This window comes from Ochotona princeps, chromosome 10 (assembly GCF_030435755.1).
Source record: "Ochotona princeps isolate mOchPri1 chromosome 10, mOchPri1.hap1, whole genome shotgun sequence".
NCBI lineage: Eukaryota > Metazoa > Chordata > Mammalia > Lagomorpha > Ochotonidae > Ochotona > Ochotona princeps.
Window position 1 is genome coordinate 21,022,852 of NC_080841.1, and position 24,779 is coordinate 21,047,630.

At 50.4% G+C, this 24,779-nt stretch overlaps 1 protein-coding gene across 1 annotated transcript; it reads right to left on the bottom strand.

Moving 5' to 3' along the window:
* Positions 1–7,079: 7,079 nt before the first annotated feature.
* On the bottom strand, positions 7,080–17,864 carry NEK2 (NIMA related kinase 2). The gene is made up of 8 exons (XM_004578667.2): positions 17,692–17,864; positions 16,767–16,984; positions 16,351–16,591; positions 13,462–13,544; positions 12,672–12,798; positions 11,586–11,805; positions 9,240–9,365; positions 7,080–7,339 (listed from the first exon to the last, which is right to left on the bottom strand). The coding sequence occupies exons 1-8, from the start codon at positions 17,785–17,787 to the stop codon at positions 7,113–7,115; spliced, it is 1,338 nt and encodes a 445-aa protein (XP_004578724.2). The 5' UTR covers positions 17,788–17,864; the 3' UTR covers positions 7,080–7,112.
* Between the last annotated feature and the right edge of the window lie 6,915 nt (positions 17,865–24,779).

Below are 24,779 nucleotides of genomic sequence, written 5' to 3' on the forward strand. Positions count from 1 at the left end.
GGCTCCTCTGCGCGGTGCCTACCTCATCAGGGCACACAGGGGTACCCAGTCACCTGGCCATTCACAGCTACTTTGCATTTTATGAGCAAATGCACTGTCTTTTTTTTTTTTTTTTTTATAATCCATTTTATTGTATTGTTGTTGACAATCTTTACATAGTTAACTATAGTTGAAGGAAAATCAAGAAAGAGAAGAAAAAAAAAAAAAAAGGTTCAGGGGGATAGGGAGGTGGGCAATGCTATTATGTCCATATTGTTTCCATCATGTATCTGAGGTAAAAGGGGATATTGAGGGAGAAGCCCCACCCAGTTTCCCGCCCACCCCAAGTCCCGGATGTGGGGCATGCTCTGAGATATGTGCTCAAGTGGAGTTAATAGTTCTCCAGTTATGAGTCACTGCCAGTTTCGCTCGATGAGGTGGTCCACTGATTGATATGGTCCATCATGAAGTCTCCATTTGTCCCATATTTCGCTGCCAACATGTAGCTGAGATGAATGATTGTCCTATTCTGTCTTCTGTCTTTTCTTGGTTAGAATTCTGAGTCCAGCAGTTCAAGTGGGGAGATCTCCAAAGATACTTTGAGGTATTCCCAGACCAGATTCTTGTATGTTCTAGCAAGCACAGGGCCCGGCACAGTCCATCACCCTGGTCAGCTGGTGGTTGCAATTGCTGTGTTGGTTCTGTTTTCAGTCCCGAGTTGCACTGGAACCAATGGGTGTTGCAGTCCAGTCTGGTTCGGCCCTTACATCAACCAGTGGGAGCTGCAGCCTAGTCGGGGCGACCCACAATAACCCCCACCAAGCCTGCCCCCTACCCTGGTTTGCCAATTTGTGTAGCAGAAGACCAGTCTGTCCCCCATCCCATTTGGCTCTGGTACTTGTCAAATGCACTGTCTTTACTGTAGGAGCCGTTATTGGATAACTAACTGCCCCCCTTTTGCTTTGGCCCCTAGGAGGCTTAGAGCCGATTCATGGCCTGATGACGGCCAGTATGTCATGATATGCAATGCTTCTGCTGAACTCATTCCTGGCTTCGCCCCAGGCTGTCTCCTTCCTCCTCACTTAGAATATTTGCATTTTATTAGAGGCCACTTTAAATCCTTCCAGAAGGCAGGTGTTGCTGCAGGCCTTTGCGTATAGTTTATCCCACTTAATCCTCAACAGCCTCAGTGCCCCTGCTTTACAGATGAGGAAACTAACACCCAGAGAGGCTGAACAAACAAGTCCGAGGGCAGGCGGCCACAGGCCCGGGAAGCCCAAGCCGGGATACCGGGCAGTCTGCACATGGAGTTTGGCCCCACAGGGTACCTTGTGGACATTGTCCTCCTGGCAGGCTGGTCACCACCTACTGAGAGCTAGTGGTCAGCATGTCTGGATCCCACCGAGACCTGGCCCTGGCTGTCTCCCCAAGACACCATGGAGGCTGGCCCATGTGCTCTGAGGGCAGCCAAGCCTAGGGATGAGGAGCAGGGGGTGGGAGCACTCTCTCTGGTTCTTCAGGTATTGATCCTGAGGCTCTCAAGGTCATGAGGGTGCGGGTGACCGATGCGGGCACAGGTGACTGCTTCACAGGTGCCTGGGAGTGTTTCTGGAAGCTTACCCTGCCTACAGACTCTTTGCTCTTTCTGCGCTACTGTTTCTACTTGACAAGTAGAGAGAGAGATAAAGAGATAGAGATCTCCCATACTCTGCTTCATTCTCCAAATTCCACAACTATTGGAAGCCAGGAGCTAGGAATTCCATCCAGGTCTCCCAAGTGGGCAGCTGAGACCCAACCACTTATACGTTCACCGGCTGCCCCTTGAGTGTGCCTTAACAAGAAGCTGGAATCCAGAGGGAAGCCAGGACTCAAGAATAGGCACTTGGATTGGGATCCAGGCATCCCTGCTCCACTGTCGGGACTACTGTGTCAAACACCTGGCATGCCCTGGACCCTGGAAGTGGGGGCTGTGCTCCCTGTGGCTGCTCCAGACCGCGATGTAGCTGCCTGCTGGAGTGAAGCTGGGTTGAACACAGCACGGGGCAAGGGACAAGAGATGTGCATGGGCCCACAGGAAGGGTTGCTTCTCAGGTCCAGCATCGTGGTACAGCTGGTTAGGCTGCTGCCTGCCATGCTGGCATCTCAGATGAGCTCTGGTTCAAGTCCCAGCTGTTCTTCCTCCTCCTCCTCCTCTTCTTCTTCTTCAAAATTCACTTTATTTTTTGTTGGAAAGGCAGATACACAGAGAAGAGGAGAAACAGAAAGATCTTCCATCCACTGGTTCGCTCCCAAAGTGGCCACAATGGCCAAAGCTGAGCTAATCTGAAGCCAGGAACCTGGAGTTTCTTCTGGGTTTCTCATGTGGATGCAGGGTTCCAAGGCTTTGGATCGTCCTCTGCTGCTGTCCCAGGCCACAAATAGGGAACTGAATAGGAAGTGGAGCATCCGGGCCTAGAGTCAGTGCCCCTATGGGCACTGCATGCCAGCATGGGGAAGTGGAGGATTAGCCAGTTGAGCTGTCACGCCAACCCCATGCTTCTTTGCTCATATATTCGCATGTGTGTTTTGTTCTCCCAGAGTAATGAAAATATAACATGAAACTGTTTAAAATACATATATTCAGACCCACAGGCCCCACAAGGACACACTGGCACCCAGGGAACACCAAACCCTGAATTCCCAACAGCTCCTACTGGAAAGAGATTCAGACAGCAGCATTATGGGAGACAAAATATCTTTTTGCTCATCTTGGCTGTGTGAGCTTCCACAGTGTTAGAAGCTTTCGTGGCAACATTATCACTTTAAAATACAAGGAAACAGTATTTTTCACAGCAGGGTGGAGGCAGGACCTTCCACACCTGACTTGGCATAGCTCCCAGCTGCAGCAGCAACAGCTGGGCCAGGAGCCATCCCAGACCATGCCGGGAAGCTGCCTGGGGAGCCTGGGATGGTCAGCTTGAGCCATGGCTGAGGCTGCTGGGTGGGGGTGCAGGCCAGAAGCCTTCCCCAGGTGGCAAGGGGCATCTCCCAGCCCCCTAGACATTGAGTCCAGGCCTGAGTGAGGAGGCTCCTGGGGGAAGGGAGCTGGAATGGACGAGGCAGAGAAAGGGCCGGTCAGCCACACATCCCAGCTGCCGTCGGCCAGAGCCCCACTGGAAGCACTGACTTCCTTCTCCTTGCTGTGAAATCCACCTGCTCAATATGGCCTCCAGTATTCCCAGCCACAAGACCTAAGGACCCTTTCTTGCTGGTACACCTAGATTTTCTTTATTCTTTTTGTTCACTTTGTTTCCATATTGTCATTTTTATTTGAAAGGTAATAAGAGAGAGTCTTCTGTCCAACTGTTCAATCTCCAATGTCAGCAACAGCAGGGCCTGGGCCAAAGCCAGGAGCCAGGTCTCCCATGTGGGTGGCTGGGACCAGCTACCCCAGCCATCCCCTGCAGCCTTGTTGGGCTGCGTGTTAGCAAGAAGCTGGACTCCAGGGCCCGGCGGCGTGGCCCAGTGGCTGAAGTCCTCGCCTTGAACGCCCTGGGATCCCATATGGGCGCCGGTTCTAATCCCGGCAGCTCCGCTTCCCATCCAGCTCCCTGCTTGTGGCCTGGGAAAGCAGTCGAGGATGGCCCAAAGCCTTGGGACCCTGCACCCGCGTGGGAGACCTGGAAGAGGTTCCTGATTCCCGGCTTCGGATCAGCGCGTACCGGCCCATTGCGGCTCACTTGGGGAGTGAATCATCAGACGGAAGATCTTCCTCTCTGTCTCTCCTCCTGTCTGTATATCTGACTTTGTAATAAAAATAAATCTTTAAAAAAAAAAAAAAAAAGCTGGGCTCCAGAGCTGCGTCAGCAGTCTCAAGGCCAGGCGGGGTGTGGGGTCTTAACCCCTAGGGCAAGCACCTGCCCACAGCTGGTCTCTGAACCGTGCCCAGGACAGACCATTTTGGGATGGGATGTTTGTCTCTCTGCCTCTGAAATTAAGAAAAAAAATTAATTAAGCCAGCTCTGCTCTGTATGGAACGTTGACACTGATGGTGTCCCCTCTACAGGGATGTTGTGACTTGAATGAAATGACAGATGCAGGGGAACCTGGGCACAATCTCTATCACGTCCCAGAGTGGAGGTTCCTTGTCTTGCAGACCATAGCGCCATCTTGTGGTGTTTGTAAGAACAGCTGCTGCCTGGTCCCAGCGTGATAGCCTAGTGGTTAGTCCTCGACAGTTCTAATCCCGGCATCCCGACTTCCTATCCAGCTCCCCGCTTGTGGCCTGGGAAAGCAGTTGAACACGGTCCAAAGTCTTGGGACCCTGCACCCGCGTAGGAGACCCAGAAGAGCTCCTGGCTACTGGCTTCGGATTGGCTTAGCTCCAGCCATTGCTCTCACTTGGGGAGTGAACCATCGGACGAAAGATCTTCCTCTCTGTCTCTCCTCCTCTCTGTATATCTGCCTTTCCAATAAAAAATAAATAATAAATCTTTAAAAAGAGAACAGTTGCCGCCTAGTTTATTATTTCTTTTGCAAATCCAATGCCTGACTAGGAGCAGACTGTGACGGTGTTGGAGTGCCTTGCAGAACATTTTAGAGATGCTGGGAAACAGCTTTTGGGAATAACACAGCCTCCATCCAACAGTCCTGTCCATCGTTAGGTTGTCCCAATACCTCCAGGTGTTCTCCGCTCCAGTTGGTTCTGAGTGAGAAGACAGGAAGTCTACCTGGCTCTCCCCAGCGGCCAAGCCTCTGCCCCAGCTCTCTCTGCCACTGGTGGATGGTCTTGCCATTCTTCCCTCCTTCCGCCACAGCCCACCCCACCCCCATGCAACTCAACCTTCTCCCTGTCCTTCTCCACCCAGCCCCTGCTGTCAGCTCTGCCTCTCCCTGCCATGCCCCCAAGTCCTCACATTGCAGCATCCACTCCATCCCTGCTTGGTGCTCGCCCTAACCTGCCACCGGCAGGGCTGGCTTAAGGCCCTGCCCTGTTGGATCCACAACAAGCGACTTTGCTGTTTTTGTGATGGTGTCCTCAGTATCTCCAACAGTGCTCACAGCAGGTGCTCAATAATTGTTGACTGTGCAATACAGTGAATAAAATAAAGGTGGGGTCTTGGAGCAGATGGGATTCAGCCACCTCGCCTTCAGATGTCAAAATGAAAGGATAAACATTATTTATGAAAGGAAAGGAAATTCTCTAAGAAAGGACAGCTTTCACAGGTGATTGCCCAGGCAAAAGCACATGGTGTCTCAGTGAGTATGGCCTTGAAATTCTTAACATCTTTGAATTTTGCTTTTACAAGAACAATCTGATGGGCAATGGAGTGTGGGGCAGTAGGTGGGGGGAGATGGCGTGGGAGTGGGGAACAAACCCAGAGACTCAACTGTCTCGTGGACCCATCCCCTCCCCCATAAGGCTGGCAGAGCTCCTGGCCCCGGTGCCCTGCAGCCTGCCCACCCGCCCCTTCTTCCCAGACTTCATGACCCCTGCTCCCTGCAAGGGTGTATAGACCCCCAAACATTTCAGTGTGGTCCCCAGCCCATGTCAGCTCCCCTCCAGCCTGCACCAGCTGCAGGCCCTGTCCTGCTGAGGGAAGTCCTGGACCCTGATCCAGGTACAAAGCCCCCAGTGTGGAGGTTGAGTGGTTCTTGGTGTGGTCTCCCTGCTGCCGGTTGGGGGCAGTGGCCTACAAAACCAGAAGAAACCTGCGTGTGCTGGCCATGGGTGGGGTAGGGGGAGGAAGCATCAGGGCCACGGTCTCCAGGAACCTGTGAAGGTGTGGCTTGAGGCACCCCGAGGGACTGTGCCAGCCACTATGACTGGTGTACTTTCAGGGGGTCAACTGGGAGCTAAGTGCCCTGCTGTTGGCACTTAGAACTGGCATGCACTACAGACGAATGGCATTTATTTGGACCATGAAACAGCAAAGGAAGCAGAGCAACCTTGGAAGAAAGCATCAAGCTAACGGCATCTGATTCCTTTTCGACAAGCCTTGTGTTTTCATTAGGCCTGCACCGTAACACTGCACATTCATGTCAGATGTCCCAAGGTTGATTGTGTTGGGATGACACCATTTGCCCTGCCAGCAAAATCCCACAGAAAAACGTGACGGCTGCCACACAGACCACTAATTCGCATCAAAAGGCAGCCCGATTTTCTGAAAACTCACCAACATCCAAACTAAGTTTCCTTCCCCTTCCACTGCGGGGGAGAGGCGCACGCTGGCAGGTTCTGCGACAGTGCCACTGTTGCCATCGTGCTGTCGGGACTGTCGGGACTGTCCTGTGCACTGCTCTCTTCCTGCAGTGGCCCCAGGTGTTGCTGTCCCCAGCAGCAGTAGCCCAATGCAGCAGCACAGCCTTTATGAGCCATGGGACAGGAGGTGAGGGGCTGTGGCTGCCTAACAGCTGAAACATTCCTCGACATCAGGTTCACAGTCGCTTCTCACACGTCATACACAACCCTTGCCCCGTTCAGCTAAGAGATATGCAAACCCAAAAGACAGAAGCAAAACTACAGTTATTTTATTTAGTGGGAAATAGGTGGGTGAACACCAGCAAGTTCATATACAACAGAAAAGAACAGGAAGAAATAAAACACAGATATCACAGTGATGAATTTTCACAAATGTAACAGGTCTGTATCACAATGGAAGATTCCCAAACAGGAGGGCCTGCTGTGAAGACCCAATTATATTCATTTAAGTTCTCTAAGTTCAAAAACATTTGACTTAAAATTTTAAATCTAGACATGACAATTGTTCAGCACATCACTCAGTCTCTTAAGACTTCCCAGTAAGCATCACTCCTGGGTAAAAACCTTGTTTTCCTGACATAACTTTCCCCTGAGATCTAGATTGTTCCTAAGCAGCAATAACACACAGGATTAAATGTCCAACCAACAAAGAATAGCATCCTTCTATCAAGAGCCCTTAAACAAAGAAACAGGACAGGTATTTTGTACAATAGCTAAAGAACAACACAGCCGTTCCACATTTCAAATTCCGAATTCAAGCTTGTTCTGCACAAAGGCATGGCTCACAGAACCACGCCAACAGTGCCAACAGTGCCAACAGTGCCAACAGTTGACTATCAGTCTTGAAGAGACCGCAGGCCTGCACCTGCACGCAGCCACGGGCCCCGCCAGGCTAGCGCATGCCCAGGATCTGCCGGCTCTTCAACTGGTAATTTTTTTCGATATCCGCCAGAGCCTGGGCCCGCAGCTGGGCAGCATGCAGTCTTTTCTTCAAGTCTTTGCACTTGGACTTGGACGTGAGATGGCTCTCGGCATTCTCGCTCCTTGTGATGTTCTCTTTGCTTTCCCCACCGAAATGAACTCTCTTCTTGATGACTGAGGATGGAAGGTCAAGGAGGTCTTGAGGAAGAAAAGGAGAAAGAGTTTGGGGTTACTGGCACAGGAGCTGCACTCCTGCCTGCTTGTCGCACTTAGCAGGAAGCAGGTACCACGGGGCCTGTGTCTGGGGCCTGGGCACCTGGCTTATTTTCTCTGGGACTGGTGGCAGGAGACACCCAGCCTCTTCCATCCACGGCACTGACAAATCATCCCAGGATGTGCCAAAAACCAAGAAACCTGGGTTTTATTCTCTTACCAAGAATGTACTGGGGTCATGGGCCACAATCTTAAACTTCTGGAAATCAGTGTTATTCACTGCTATTTTTTTTTAATTATTACTTGTTTTTATTGGAAACAGAGAACAAGAGACAGAAAGATCCTCTGCCCGCTGATTCACTCCCCAAGTAGCTGTAATGGCCAGAGCTGAGGCAATCCAAAGCCAGGAGATCAGAACCTCTTCCAGGTCTCCCATGCAGGTGCAGGGTCCCAAGGCTTTGGGCCGTCCTCTACTGCTCTCCCAGACCACAGACAGGGAGCTGGATGGGGAGAGAAGCAGCCAGGACATTAATCAGCACAAGTATGGAATCCCAACATATTCAAGGCGAAGATGTAGCCAGTAGGCTTCCATGCCAGGCCCTGTTCTTAAAAACACTCACCACTGGGCCTGGCACGGTAGCCTAGTGGCTAAAGTCCTTGCCTTGAACACACTGGGATTCCATATGGGCACTGGTTCATGTCTCAGCTGCTCCATTTTCCCTCCAGTTCCCTGCTTGTGGCCTGGGAAGGCAGTTGGGAATGGCCCAGTGTCCTGGGACCCTGTACCTGTGCAGGAGACGAGGAAGAAGATCCTGGCTTCATTTCAGCTCAGCTCCAGCTGTTATGGCCACTTGGGGAGTGAACCAACAGATGGAAGATCTTTGTCTCTCCTCTCTGTAAATCTGACTTTCCAATAAAAATATTAAACAAATAATAACCACCATCCTATGCAAAGTATGTTATGTTCAGGAAGCATAGCAGTAGAGGCTTTTTTTTTAAAAAAAAAAAACAGAGTTCAGTGTTCAAGAATCCTTTGTTCAAAGCATTTTTTTTAATTGAGATTCATTTATTTTATTGGAAAGTCAGATATACAGAGAAGAGGAGAGACAGAGAAGATCATCTTCCGTCCGATGACTCACTCCCCAAGTGAGCGCAATGCCTGGAGCTGAGCCAATCCGAAGCCAGGAGCCCAGAGCTGCTTCTGGGTCTACCACACGGGTGCAGGGTCCCAAGGCCTTGGGCCGTCCTCGACTGCTTTCCCAGGCCACAAGTGGGGAGCTGGATGGGAAGTGGGGCCACCGGGATTAGCACCAGTGCTCATATGGGATAGCAGCATGTGCAGCCATCAGGGAAACCCATGTAGCTCCAAGTTCCTCTTTGCTTCATCTGCCTAATCTTGACTTCAGCCTACTCGGTCTTTATGGAACCTGAGAAACACTGAAATAAACTCTACAAAGACTCACATGGCAGGTACCGCCATTGAGGCCACCACACTTTGTCTGAAGGACAAAGCGCAGTGCTAACATGCCAGGACTGTTACTTGAGAATTCACAGACATACAGAGGTGAAAAGATAATACAGCAAACATCCAAAGTGTACTGTTGTTTTTAAAATGCTCTAACCACCATGCAGCCCAAGCAGATAAACTCAATCTGAGATGAAGTTCTATGATTCATTGCCTCAGGTCCATGAACCCAGTAGATAAATTATTCATTTATTATTTATAGAAATTTATTTCCATTGAAATGCACAAACTCCATGAAATCCATCTGTACCAGCGAGCCTCTGAACAGGAGGTGGGCTGGTGATACACCCAGGCCCACTGAGGGGGCCCATCTTCACTTGCAGCACCAGCTCCTATTGGGGGGCAAGTTGGCTCTCATACCTGCATGGCTCCCCAGGGACACGAGCTTCTGGTCCCTTAGCCAGCTGTAGTTCTTGACCAGGCTCTCCGCGCGGGCCAGCTTGTCCTCCGCTAGCCTCTCCCGGACACAGAGCTCACGTTCCTTCTCTTCAAAAGAGGGAGGGGAAAGAAACAAAGGGAACACACGGACCCGCAGCCTTGGCTACGGTACGACTCCCATTGGGCTCTCCACCACCTGTTCTGATCACTTCCCTGGCGGGCCTGAGATCCAATCAGCAATGCTGCATAAAATTTCCTCCTAGACTCAGATGCCCTGCTCCACCTGATGATGCTAGACCCACTGATCTGATACGTGGGAGCTTATCCTGCGTTTCTGCATAAGGACTTGCTGGAGTACAACTACAAGTCAGCTTCAACCCAGGGTCATACTGCGTGGCAGCGACTCCTCTGGGAGGAGGAAAATACAAACTGACATTGCTGGCCACTGAAAATGAGCAAGGACTCACTGTCAGGTCACCACCTAGCCTCACAGGACAAAACCTCCCTCTGCTGAGTGAACGAGGATGCCCAAATGGAAGGCAGAAAAGCAGAAAGCAGGAGAGTAAGCTCTAACTAGGCAACTCTGCCTTCATGGCCTAAAATTTAGAAAGTGAGACCCACATGGTGGCATCGGAAGCTAAGCTTCTGCCTGCAACGCCGTTATTCCATTTGGTACTGGTTCATGTCCCAGCTACTCCACTTCCCATCCAGCTCCCAGACTATGGCCTGGGAAAGCAACAGAGGATGGCTCAAGTCCTTGGGCACCTGAACCCATGTTGGAGACCCAGAAGCTCCAGGCTCCTGGCTTCGGATTGGCCCAGCTCTGGCTGTTGCGGCCATTTGGGGAGTAAACCAGTGGGTTCTCTAACTGTGCCTTTCAAACTAAAATAATAGTTTTTTTTTTTAAGTTTGTAGGTAAACAAAAGTTTCATTTACACCTATGTCATGTTACTGTACAATATTTCATCATGATAATTTGGAAGAAAAACATTCACAAATATATGCTGTGAAGATTAAAGGACACTTAAGTATCACTTCGAGTACAGTTAAGCAGAAAAGAACCTAAGGTCTGTATGGGGTGTAAACCTGCAGAGGCAGAATGAGGCAGGAGATGGCCACAGCCCCACCACTGATCTCGGGGCCAATACTAACCTCCCAGCGTTAGCACAGCAGCTCTCCCGCAGAAAGCTACGGGGTGCTCCATCAGGAAGTGCCAAAGCCCATCACAGCATCACGCATCAACCCAGACCCTGTCACACCTGTGCTCTCCGCTGTCTGTTTCAAAGCACTGAGCTCCTACATACCACAGGACTTCAGACCTGCAATCGTGTTCAAGAAAATCAGTTACGGTTTTAATTATGGGAGGTGGCAGCTGTCAAAGCTTTTTTTTTTTTAAAGATATATTTTTATTACAAAGTCAGATATACAGACAGGAGGAGAGACAGAGAGGAAGATCTTCCGTCTAATGATTCACTCCCCAAGTGAGCCGCTACGGGCCAGTACGCACCGATCCAAAGCCAGGAACCAGGAACCTCTTCCAGGTCTCCCACACGGGTGCAGGGTCCCAAGCCTTGGACCGTCCTCGACTGCTTTCCCAGGCCACAAGCAGGGAGCTGGATGGGAAGTGGAGCTGCCGGGATTAGAACCGGCGCTCATATGGGATCCCAGGGCGTTCAAGGCGAGGACTTAAGCTGCTAGGCCACGCCGCCGGGCCCTGTCAAAGCCTTTTTATCTACAACTTAATTTGTTTTAAAAGCAGAGAGGGAGAGAGGGATAGTCAGGGCTGGGCCAAGGAGCTTCATCTGGGTCTCCCATACGGATGCCACCTCCCAAGGAGGCACCAGCAGGAAGCTGGGATGGAGAGTAGACCTGGGACTCCATCCCAAAACCTTTCTATGGGATGTGGGCATCCCACATGGCAGTTTAACTTCTGTACCAAAGGCTTTCCCAAGATCCTCCTTCACAATGGAAAACTTCAGAGGGATGATGTTGTGGCACAGCATGTTAAGCTGATGCCTATGATAGTGGCATCCCATTTTGGAGCTTTGGCTACTCTGGTTCTGATCCATCTTCCTGCTGTTGTGCCCGGGAAGGCACATGATGGCCCAAGTACACGGGCCCCTGCCACGTAGGTGAGGGGTCAGGATGGAGTTCCCAGCTCCCTGATGTAGCCAGGTGTACATCCAGCCATTGTGGCCACTAGAACCCCCTCCCAAACACACACACACACACACACACACACACACACACACACAGTATCCACAGAGGCAGGCACAGCCAGCCAGAGTTGGCCAGGGATTCCTCCACTCTGACCCTGACCCGACTTACGCTCTAGTTGCTCCTCTCTGGCTTTGAGGGCTCGCTCCCGCTCCTGCAGCTGTACCTCCTTTAGCTTCAGCTCACTGAAGACCGGGCTGGAGTCCTGTACTTTCTCCGGCTCTCCTAATCGTCGCCTCCTTTTCTCCAGGGTCCGCCTTTGCTCTTCTGCGACCAAGTCTGTAATCAAAGGGCTCTCGAGGATTTCCTCCACTGAAGGCCGCTGGTAATCCTGGGGAACAGGCCTCAGTGCATCAGTTGGAGCGCCAGCACGACACTCGTCCTCAGAGCACAATACATGGATTGGGTGCACCTCACCAAAGCCAGGGTCAGTGTCTGCATGGACAGTTCTCAGATGGCTGAAAAATTGCTCACAGCAGGTTTTAACTTGTGAGCTTCTGGGTCCATGGGGTCATGCAGCCGTCACCCACTCTTTCCTCTCTTCCCCTTTCAAAGACTTAACTCCCGAAGCACTCTGACACATCTAGTGCTGGTGCGTGGTAGAGCTGGGGGGTAGAGGGATAAATGTCCTTGCACCTTTACACTACACAAAGCAGGATGTCCGCTCAGCAGCCTTCAGTCCACTTACTTGCCCTATGTCCTCTATGAGCTGACAGCACCACCCTTTCCCTCTTACATCAGCCTGATCCAACATCTCCTTCTCCCTCATCCCCACATTTTAAATTTTTCCATAAAAGTCCTTTCTCACATTCTCTCTCCCTCCTCCCCTACTTCCTCGTTATCTGCTCTCTCACCTCTCAATGCGGCAGGAGGCAGAACAATACAGTCTGGCTCCTGGTTCCTTCCCCTAGCACCTGCCACTGTGAGGGGGCCAAGGTGAGGGGAACTCAGCTTCTGGATCTTTCCTGCAGTTTTCTTTGCTCACAGAATGGGAGGAAAAATCAGGAGCACACAGAAGGTAGGCCGGCAAGGACGCACAACTCGCCAAATTGACACGTTTCCACTTGCACTACCCACCCGAGTATATTTAGCTGAGGATATATACTGCATAATTTTCCCTTCTCCACTGCTCTACAAGACAGAATACACACTGCAAAATGTGACCGAGAGAAACCATGTGAAATCTGAAAAACTTACCTTCAGATTTAGCATCCTCGTGATAATATCATTCAATTCATCTGAGTAACGGTATGGAATCCGCCTGAATTTGCCTTCCCTGATCTTTCCAGCTAGTTCTTTTTGGTTGAAAGCTGTAAATGGAGGCCTGGAGTTTTAAAAAAGTAAATATAAATAAAAAAAGTAAAATAAAAATTAATGTTAGGAACCAACTATAATTCCCTTTAAGCATCTCTATTGTAGGATTGTCCTCCACAGCTAGTTTCCCATCCCAGACACCACTGGTTATCTAACTGCACAGCATGGGTCTCCCTGGGCATGCAAGGGTATTTTACAACATCCCTGGCCTACCCCTGCTAGAAGCCGAGCTTTGACAACTAGCGTTGCTGGAGTATTTTCAGACATTGTCAATGCTCCCCCATGGCCTGTGGGGGAGCCATGGTTCCGCAGGAGACTCCAGAAGGAGAAGACACAGAGTGGAGCTTGTGCCCAGCTCCCCTTCTTACTCATCGCTTGCCTCCCTCCCCAGCCTCACAGCAGCACTAGGCACCTACCTGACCTCGGTACTGGCCTCCCAGAGAGGCACCTAGCCAGACATCTGAGCAACTTAAGAGCCAGCCTCATGTGCTGTGTTTCTCGTCTGCAGTGTGGGTCTTCCTGGCCCATCTGCCTGGCTCTTAACCAAGGTGTAATTCCTTCAGATGAGAACATGCTTTCACACACATGCAGGCACGCATGCTCAGAGGCCTGAAGCCAAGACAGGTCGATCTCCAGAGTAAACCTGAGATGGGACTCTGCGTCATCTACTCACATCAGTGCGCACAGCTCATACAGCAGACAGCCCAGGGACCAGATGTCTGACTTCTCATTGTATGACATGCGATTTATCTGTTCCTGGAGGCAAAAAAGGCAGGCAAGTGGGAGTGAAGTGAAGTGAAACTTACTGTGAAACTGACAGAATTGTTCTGGAGAATAATCTAATTGAAAGCAGAATCTCACAGTTTTCAACCTGTATTTTACATTCTAAATTACAATACAAAAAAAAAGGTAATGACGTTTCCTGGTATGTTTTGCCATTAATAGCTCATTCACTCATTTCTCATGCACAAATGAAAACACTGACAATTCAAAGGTGAGTAAGAGACCTCCATCATGGTATCCTCAAGGCAGTTATATTCTAGATACCTCATTTCCAAATATTCAGAGAAGATTCTAGAATAATTAGAACATGGATTAAACCCATATTTGAATGGATACAGAAATAAACAACTAAATTATCTATCGAGGGTTTGGCACAATGGCTCAGTGGCTAAATCCCATATGGGCGCTGGTTTGTGTGTCTGCTGCTCCACTTCCCATCCAGCTCCCTGCCTGTGGCCTGGAAAAGCAATAGAGGATGGTCTTGGGACCCTGCACCCACGTAGCAGACCCGGAAAAAGCTCCTGGCTCCTGGCTTCAGATCAGCGCAGCTCCAGCCATTGCTGTCACTTGGGGAGTGAACCATTGGACGGAAGACCTTCCTCTCTGTCTCTCCTCTCTGTATATCTGACTTTGCAGCAAAAATAAATAAATAAATAAATCTTAAGAAAAAAGAAAAAGTCAGAGAGAGGCCTTCTCTCTGCTGGTTCATTAAAAAATACACATTTTTTTTTTAAGATTTATTTTTATTGGAAAGTCAGATTTATAGAGGGAAGGAGATTCAGAGAGAAAGATCTTCCATCTTCTGGTTCACTCCCCAAGTGGCTTCAATGGCCAGAGATGAGCCCATTTGAAGCCAGAAGCCTGGAACTTCCTCCGGGTCTCCCACACGGGTGCAGGGTCCCAAGGCTTTGGGCCGTCCTCAACTGCTTTCCCAGGCTACAAGCAGGAAGCTGGATGGGAAATGAGGCTGCTTGGATCAGAACCGGTGCCCATATGGGATCCTGGTGCTTTCAAAGTGAGGACTTTTAGCTGCTAGGCCACGCTGCCGGGCCCAATCTTAAATAATTTTACCTAGAGATCTATTTACTCTACTATATAAACCCCAGAAGTAACTAAACATTCCAATTTCATTCTTTTTTTTTTTTAAGGCTTATTTGTTTGAAAATCAGAGTTAAAGAATTACACAGAAGGATCTTCCGTCCACTGTTCACTCTCTGGATGGCCAAACAGAACCAGGTTGAAGCCAGGAGCTTCATCCGGGTCTCTCACATGGGTGGCAGGGGCTCAGGCATCTTGTGCGACTTTTCCCAGGTGCATCAGCACGGAGCTGGATCAGAAGTGGAGCAGCCAGGTCATGAACAAGCACCCCTATGGGATGCCAGCATCCTAAGCTGTGGCTTTACTTACAGCACTAGGCCCATCCAGTCTCTCTTTTAACCATTCTCCCATGCTCTCATCCCAAGCAGTCTGGCATGGCTCCTTTTCCCAGCAGAGGGCCAGAGGCAAGAACTGAAATTTCAGGACGCTTGGTTAGTGTCTGAAAGCGGTCCCACTTCCGACAGCTAAGGCTGACAGAAGTTGGCCTGCCCAATTACGGGGCAGGAAAGGAAAACCACAAAGAAACATGCGGTCTCACAATGTCCATGAGCCGCCTCTGGGTGACTGTCCTTTAGGTGAGAGGCTGTCTATTGCAAATGTGTGATTGGGTGACAATGCTCGGCCCTTAGCCACAAAATCCTGGATTTACAAAGTTTTAGTCTGCTGTCAGATCTGTTAACATACCTTAAAAAGGTTTGGTGCATCCCAGAAATATTTGTGAACTACTAAGACAATGAATAATTATCTCTATCTGCTCAAATTTCATATAATATTAAGCAAATTCAATCACTCACTGATTGAGGCTTTTTAAAAAGTCATCCAATGGGGTGGATGTCGTAGCACAGTGAGTTAACCTGCTGACTGGGAAGCCTGCTTCCCGTCGCAGGGTGACAGCTCAAGCCAGCTGATCCACTTCTGACCCCGCTCCCTAACAACCTGGGGAAGCAACAGAGGATGGCCCACGCCCCTGGGCTCCTCAACCCACGTGACAGGCCCAGAAGAAGCTCCTGGCTTCAACTTGGCAGAGCCTGGGCTGTTGTGGCCATTTGGGGAGTGAACCAATGGATGGAAGACATCTTTCTCTCTTCTTCCCCTTACCCACTTCTATTTATTTCTCTAATTTTTCTTAAAAAAAAAAAAAAAAAAAGTCTTAAGGAAAAAGGTCACAATTTTATTTTATGAACTGCACTCCAAGGGGAAGAAAGGTTAATCCATGCAAAGCTAAGCACAGCCCCGCTCCTTAGCACAGTGGAACAAATTATACAGCAACACGGGCAACAGACAAGGACTACACCTGTGGGGTGACCATCGCAGACCCTGTGTCGGCAGTGGGCGGGGCTCCCTGCCTCCCAGGGCTCCTTCACAACAATTCACCCAGACAACCAGGTATAATGCAGACTGCACGGCCCTCCCACAGGCCGACGCACCACACTGTGACACCTCTGTGATCCCTGAGCTAGCATGTAGTGGTTACACAAAAGAAAAACATGAGTTGAAAGGAACGCAACGGTCAGATAGCTCAGTTGGAAAAATTAAGATTTAAAATCAAACAGCATTGTTAATTTTTGGCTATTTGATATTACAAAGCAAAAACAACCAACAAAAGATTCAAGTTCCAGGCACTTGAACACTTGGCATCAAGTTGGTCACAATGTGGCAACATTCACGAGTAAGTACTCACAGGTGACATGTAATAAGGTGTCCCCACAAAAGTCTTTGCAAAGCTCGTATCATGGTTTAAGATCCTGGCCAGCCCGAAGTCTCCAAGCTTAACGTTCTGCTTGCCATCCAGGAACACGTTGGCTGGCTTCAGGTCCCGATGCAGCACCGTGTGGCCACCGTCACTTCGCCGGTGACACTCCTTCAGGGCCAGCGTCAACTGCGTCATCACCCGAAGAACAAAGTCTTCCTCTAAGTACTGTCTGAAAGCAAAGCAGTTACACGGCATGGGAAAGGGGTGGGTTACCCGGCTTAAGTGGGTGTCAACTCATATCAGGGATTTCCTAAAAGCCCTAAAATCCAGGAACTCTTCCGTGCTCCCCAACTGCTCCACAGGAAGCAGAATGGACCCTTTCCAGCTGCCACTGCAAACATTACCTCTCCTTGGTTCCCTTTGCAATGACGCTGGCCAGGTCCCCCCCTTCACAATATTCCATGACAATGTAGAGTGTCGTGTTGCTCCGGTCGATGATGCGATCGTAGTAGCGCACGATGTTGGGGTGTTTGAGCTCACGCAGCAGATTTACTTCCGAAACCAGCATCTGTTTCTCAGCTTCTGTCATGGAGCCATAGTCAAGCTCTTTCCAGACCAATATCTGAAACCAGAACACCCCTCCAAGGTGTAAAGGAACAGCTTATGTCCCACAAAGCATGAGAGGGCCCAGAATTCAAAGGCAACAAGCAACAATCCAAGGTCATTATCACCTAAAGTGGTTCAACAAGTGAACAGAGTCCTTCTGTGTTCATGCCCTTTAACCTTCCGCCAGTTTCTAAGCAGCTGAGAGGAGGGGGGGAGACACACTAGGCCTCCTCCTGCCGCCCATCTCCCCCAACCCCAATTAATTGCAAGGCTGGCATAGAGACAATCCAAATCTCTGACCATCCCAATCAGTCAGGGCTGCCCAAGAACTTGGAAGAACCCCTTGGTCAGCAGCCACAGACCCACCCACACACAGCGAGAAACCTCAACTCCCAAACTGGTATTATTTCAATGAGCTCCGACTGCAGGTGCAAAACTTCCGGTTCCGGGGTTGCTGAGAGGGCCCAAATTCTCTAAAAATTAGCTCAGAGTCAGCTACGGGTCGCCAAGTCCTCGGCAGGTCAAAGCAAGATACAGGGGAGGAGTCGGGAGAGAAACGACAGGGAAAGAATAAACCTCAAAAAACCAGCTGTCAGCCCAGGCGGAGGAGGGGGCGGTGGGGTCCTCCCGGTGCCCACAGCCCCAGCCTCGGGGTCCTTCCGGCGCCCACAGCCCAGCCCCGGGGCTGACGAGGCCTCCGCGGGGCGGGGACAGCGCGCTTACCTTGCCGTCGCTCTTCCTACGGACCTTCTGGCAGCGGCCATAGGAGCCCGTGCCGATGGTGTACAGCACGTCGTAGTCCTCCACCCGGGACGGCATGGCCAAGGCCCGCCGCCGGACTCGCGCTGCCCTCCGCAGGTCGGGCCCCGGAGCCCCTCAAGCCAGCCGGACAGCAGCCCCGGCCTCCCCGGCCTCCCCGGCCTCCCCGGCCCACAGCCCCGGCCTTTGCCCGGTTAACCGTCGCGGGCCCGGGCTTCGCTAAGCTATTGGCAGACGGCGAAATCTCCTCGCCTGTCTGATTGGCTGAGAGGATCACAACACGCTAGGCATCTTGGGAAAAGTGTGTCGCTAGGCAACCGCGTCGGCGTGGGCTCCGCCTTCCACCCTCTGAGGAGAACGAGGCGGAGCTACGGGGTGGGGGCAGAAAGCAGCAGCAGGTGGGTCTTAGTAACTCGATCCCTCTGCTCGAGATCGCCAGGGTGGTTAGGTCCAGGAGCCTCTCCAGAAGCCCCCTGCTCAGCGTTTTGTCCAACTGCCTTCAGATCTTTGCACTCTGACCCCTCCCTGTACCCGTCCCTTTCAGGTTCCGGACTCTGAATCCAGGCGGGGCCAGCCACGCGGAAGACTTGGAGAAGAGCTTAGCACGGGCGAAAGCTCCAGGGGCTCCGGGAAGGAAGGGTACGTTAGCGGCCACTGGTGGGACGGACGGATGCTCTCCCCGGACGCCGCTGAGAGCCTGAGCAGCCTGTTCCTCACGCAGATGCTCACAAACCCTGAGGGGTGGAAAGGGCAGTCCTTCATGTGTGAGGTGCCCGGGGGAGTGGGGTGGCTCCAAGGCGGCGACATCCGCCTATCAAAAAATCAGCTGAAAACGAACCCGGAGGAGGCTCCTGGCTCCCTGGCTTCGGGTCAGCTCAGCACCAGCCTTGGGTGGCCATTTGGGGAGTGAACCAGCGAATGGAAGAACTCAGTCTCTCCTCTCTGTAAATCTGCTTCTTAAACAAAAATGAATAAATCTTAAAAAAAAAAATCCTGTACCTCTCTTCCTCTCTCATTGTATCTTGCCTTTCAAATAAATAAAACCAAATAAACTTTAAAACATGAAACTGGAGAAAGCGCTTGTTGGGAACGAGGCAAGGGTTTGGAACGAGTGTTCAGATGCTCAGCTTTTGAAGGCCTTTATCTCCGTGGCTGAGACAAAATGTCTGGCAAGAGCTCATCCCGGGCTGTGGAGAGTGGCCCGTGAGCAGCGTCTATCCAGCAGGTGTTAACACTTGCCCTGACCTAGGTGTGATGGCAGCACACATGTGCTTGGGAGAGAGGGCAAAATGACAAGGCGTGCCACGGACCTGTGACTGCTCACAGCTTCCTGTCTGGGTGTGGGAGAGGCAGGACATCCCAGCAGGGACTGCTAGACACAGGAGAGGAGACACCGGTGGGAATCCACCAGGAGCCCATTACAGGGAACACCTGTGCCCGTTACTCCCTGCCTCCTTCATATGCTATCAAAGGCAGAGGAAGATGGAGCCCTCTTTTGCTGCTTTACCCCCTAGTGACGAGCAGTAGGTGGGGCTGGGCCAGGCCAACTCTAAGGGCTGGAAACTCACACTGGGCTTGGCCTGTGGGTGGCAGGAACCCAATGACCTAGTGTCTCCCAGGCCAAGGAGCAGAGCCAGGCCTTCATACCAGGACTGCAATATGGAATGCAGGTAATCCCTGGCTCCTGGCTATTGCCTGGACCCTGCTATTGGGACCATTTGGGGAGTGAACCAGCTGATGGAAGAACTCTCTTCTAACTCTGCTTTTCAAATAAACAAAGAAAAAAATTAATATGTGCCCATTTTCTCCCTGGAAATTTTGCCGGGTTAGCTTTGAGCCACTGCAATCCTCTGCTGCCTCCCAAAGTAACTGACTCTTCGTGGTCCCGGGGAATTTGCCATCAACGATGCTACATGATGAGCTCTTGGATGGGTCTATCTTAGCTGCTCTAGTAAGTCCAAAACGACTCCTTCAGCACAGAGCCCTGCTGGGGGTGAGGATGCCACAGGGCATACTCACCGACCTAGAAATGGAGCAGAGGAGAGCACAAAAAAGTCAGCCATCACACATCACGGGGGAACTGAGACAACACCAACGAGAGATGATTTCACCGAAACAGAGGAAGTGGACAGCTCCGTGGACGTGGGCCACCAGGCACTCCTCTATCACCGCTCTACCCAGGCCCAGCATCTACCTGATTCAGTGTCTTGGCACCCTTCTTGCTACTCATGCTCATGCTGGCAGTTCTCAATTGTCTTTGGTGAAATCTCCAATGAGAGATTATTTGTGCCGTGCTTTCTGTACACCAAGTACTCTACTGGCAACACTACAACTCATCTATTTCTCATGTTCAAAGTCAACCTTTTGACTGGTGCCCCAAATATGTCCTACCCTCTGACTCCTTCATCTTCCTAACTAAATGCTGGTGATTTTGCTGTTGGCAGCTTTGTTCACCTGAAACCTGGTAGACACCCAGCTAGCATCTGTACGTTGAATGAATGAATGAGTTCATGAAGTCTCTTCTCACTGCCCTGCCTTGCTGTGTAACATTTAACACCCACTAGGGGGCTGTCTGTCACTGTGTAATCAAGTTGAGGTGCTGTTCTCACAGCAAACCCAATATTTACAAGCTTGAGGACATAAAAATTTCACAAGACGTCTTGTACATCTTATGTCTGAAGATACTCAGAATGATTGGGAGGTAGAAATTGTGAAAATTATTTAAATAAAGGGCAAAAATAAGAAATTGTTTATAACAATTAGATGCCAAAAGATATTTAGAAAACAAAGGTGCCTCATGCGGCGTGTGCTTACTCAACCCCTAGGTTGAGGAAGAAAGCAGGAGATGCTTTTCCAGCCCTTGCAAGACACACCATTTGTTATAAGCAGGAGAGCAAGTTGCAGATGAGGACACAGACTTGGACCTGATGGTAAGCAGCTGATGGAAGACTGCGACAATAAGATGCTGATCTGTGACATCGAGCTGTGGATGGTTCTGGTCCACCAAATTCTCCGGGGCATGGGGGCAGGGATGGTTTCCAACTTGCATCCAAGGGTCCAAGTAAAAGGAAAGCTTAATTCTGTTTACTATCAGAGTGACCGTTCAAAGTCAGTCACTCTCACTTCACGTGGGTTCTTATCTATGTTATTTGTAAAGCTAGGGTATTCATTATCTCTAAGAATATTCAGCTCATAGGAGGAATGCTGGCTCCCCTGCTGGACAACCACTCCCACTGGAGAGCGTGGGTTGGGATGGGGGCAGACCAGACCAGACAGGGCTACACCACATGTGGGCCTCAGGTGAGCTAGATCAGGGAAAAGCCAGGTTGGGCTGACTGTTCTGGCTGGTGCAAGCAAAAATTAGAGTGGGTAAGGGATGGTTGGGCTTTGCTGCAGCATTAGCTGGCAGAGGCTGGCACTGGGGGCTAAATCTGTCAGGTTAAACTCCAGAACCACCTGGAGAGTGCATCATCAGGGAGTGGGAGTGGCCTAGTAGGGAAATAGTGGGCACCTCCTTCTTGAGTTACCATTCACACTGGAGAGCACGAAAACCAGGACAGGGACAGTGGTGGCTAGACAGAAAGGCACCCGCCAGTATGTGTGTGGGCTGGATAGTAGGGCTGGTTGGGTTGAACTAGGTTTCAATGCCCATTGAGATGTACAAGAGTTAAATGGGATGTGGGACAGACTGAACAAGTCTGCGGTACATACCGGCAAGCATGGGAGCCAGGGTAGGGGGCAGGCCTAGTGCCGATTATGGGGAGTTACTCCAACTAGGCTGCTGCTCCCACTGGTTTGAGTCAGGACCAAGTATGAAGTGGACAGGATTGAGCTGGACTGCAACACCCATTGGTTCGCATGGAAGATAGGGCTGGAAACAGAACTGACCCAGCAATTGCAACCCCCAGCATGTGTATAAACTGATTGGGGCGACAGACTGTGCCAGACTCTGTGCTGGCAAGCACACATAAGAATCAGGTCTGGGATCATCTCAGACGAAGTTTCTTTAGAGATCCCTCCAACTGAACTGCTGATCCCAGAACCCCAACCATGAAGAGACTATGTCAGCCAGTGGATTCTGAAGAGATTTCATTGTGCTTGGAACAGCGAGATTGGCAGTGATTCAGAACTGTTGAACTATCAAAACTGCTTGAGCAGGACCCTCGGAGCGCGCCCCACATCGAGGACCTGGGAAGGATGGGAGGCTGGGTAGGGCTTCTCCCTTTGTTTCTCCCCTGACCCCAGATACAGGAGGGAAAAGAGATGATATTAATGTGGAAACAGTGGTCTTACCCACTTTCCTGTAGCCCTTGACCCTTTGTATCCTAATCAACTATGTAGGATTATAAAAACAAATTAAAAAAAAAAAGAATATTTGGCTCAGTGGCTAAATCCTCACCTTGCATGCATCAGGATTTCCAAATTGTCACTGGTTCGTGTCCTGGCTGCTCCGCTTTCCATCCAGCTTCCTGCTTGTGGCCTGGGAAAGCAGTCGAGGACAGCCTAAAGCTTTGGGCCTCTGCACTCATGTGGGAGACACTAAAGAAGCTCCTGGCTCCTGGCTTCAAATCAGCTGCAACTATTGCAGCCACTTGGGGAGTGAACCAGAGGACGGAAGATCTTTCTGTCTCTCCTTCTCTCTATACAGTTGCCTTTTCAATAAAACTAAAAAAAAAAAAAATGTTTTTTTTTTTTTAATTTTTTTTTTAAAGATTTATTCATTTTATTACAGCCAGATATACACAGAGGAGGAGAGACAGAGAGGAAGATCTTCCGTCCGATGATTCACTCCCCAAGTGAGCCACAACGGGCCGATGCGCGCCGATCCGATGCCGGGAACCAGGAACCTCTTCCGGGTCTCCCACGCGGGTGCAGGGTCCCAAAGCATTGGGCTGTCCTCAACTGCTTTCCCAGGCCACAAGCAGGGAGCTGGATGGGAAGTGGAGCTGCCGGGGTTAGAACCGGCGCCCATATGGGATCCCGGGGCTTTCAAGGCGAGGACTTTAGCCGCTAGACCACGCCGCCGGGCCCAAAAAAAATGTTTTAAAGAATACTAGTCCTATAAATTGATTAAGCTGGTGAAGGGCGTGAGGACTGAAGAGCCTGCTGAGAGCTGGATGCCTGTGTCCGCCCCAACATCCCCGCCACATGTCGAAATCTGACCCTCAGGGAGATGGCGTGGAGTGAAGGAGCCTCTGGGAAGCGACTGGGGCAGGAGGGCTCTGCCAGTGTGAATGGGATTCTTGTCCTTGGAAGGAGGCCTGGGGCACCTGTTGCCCTTCGCCATGTGAGCACACATGAAGGCATTGCCTGCATGAACTGTCCCCTCACAAGAAAGTCCACCAGGGTCTTAATCTTGAAAACGTCGGCCTGCAGAATGCAGCAAGCAGATCTGGAATGTTGTTACCGCAGTGTGATGGCCAAAGACAAGATTACGTTTCAAGAGACTTTAAGAGCATTTAGAGGGACTAGAATTGAGGCACAGTAGGTTAAAATAGCACTTACAGGACCAACATTGTAGGTATAACAGGTAAAACAGCAGATGGAAGATCTTTTTTAAATAAAAATTTACTTATGTATTTCGTTGGAAAATCAGATATACAGAAAGGAGGAGAGAAAGAGAGGAAGATCTTCCATCCGACAATTCACTCCCCAAGTGGCTACAATGGCCGAAGCTGAGCGGATCCAAAGCCAGGAGCCAGGAGCTTCTTTGGGGTCTCCCACATGGGTGCAGGGTCCCAAGGCCTTGGACCATCCTCGATTGCTTTCTCAGGTCATAATAAGCTGGGAGCTGGATGAGAAGTAGAGCCACAGGGACATGAACTGGCACCCATATAGGATCCCGGCACATGCAAGGCGAGGACTTTAGCTGCTAGGCTACTGCCTTGGCCCTGGAAAAGCAGATTTTAAAGAAACAAAGAGAGATCTTCCACCTGCTGATTCACTTCCCAAATGGCTGCAACAGCTGAAGCAAGGAACCAGGAGTGCCGGAGTCCAGCTCCAGCCTGGGTTTCGGAACTCGGGAAGGGTGCGTGGATGAGGCGCAGAAAGAAAGAGACGGACCACTAGGATTCCATGATGATAGTGGACACGGCAATAAAGCCGTCCGCTTTATTTATACAGAATCAGTTAAACTCTGGCTCAGACTTTTTACGTCATGATTAAATGGGTGTTTCTAAGAACAACCCTGCCATCTGCTTTATCCAAAAACAATAGAAATTCCTGCTACCATTCTTACCCTACAACCTAATCTTGTGTCACAAAGAAAAGGAGAACCTAAAGATTAAGAATGAAACCCTAATTACAGGTCCCTTGATTAACATAAGGTCAATGGAGACAACCAAGACAGTAGGAATAATAGAAGGCCCTTTTGTAAGACATTATTATTGACATTAACCTCTAAGCTCACATTGTGTAAAAGCCAGTCTCACAGTAGCAAAAATGCCTGGACAGATTAGAATTCTTCCGCTGAGCCGGCATAGTAGGCACGGGGAATGTCCAAGCGAAAAGCACCGACATACGGACATACGGAGACCATGGTGGTGGTAGAAGTGCTGGGAGCCTTCTGCTCCTAAGCCTCTTTGTTACATATTATCTCCTCTTCCCCCCAAGTCCATTAACAGGACAATAGGACGTCAATGAGTCTGCAAATGCCAGGTGCTACTGCCTTAGGCCTGATTCCTGAGTGCTCAGCTAAAGCAATGTAAATCAGCTTCTCAGCCCACAACACAGGAGTTTCTTTCAGATCTCGCATGAGGGTCCTGAGGCTTTTGGCCAACCTCTACTGCTTTCCCAGGCCGTAAGCAGGATTCTGGATAGAAAGTGGAGCAGCCTGGATGTAGACTGGCACCTGTATGGGATACCAGGTGAAGGAGTTAGCCAGTTGAGCCATCACACTGGCCCCTGGAGAGGATTTCTAACCCCGACTGACTCCAGTGTAGAGGATGAGTTGGAGGGTGTGGCAGGGTTCAGAGGGGGCAGATGTTGCATAAAGAGCACCATGGTAGGGGCAGGAGTGCCCAGCTAGGGCCAGGGCATTAGAAGAGGGCAGT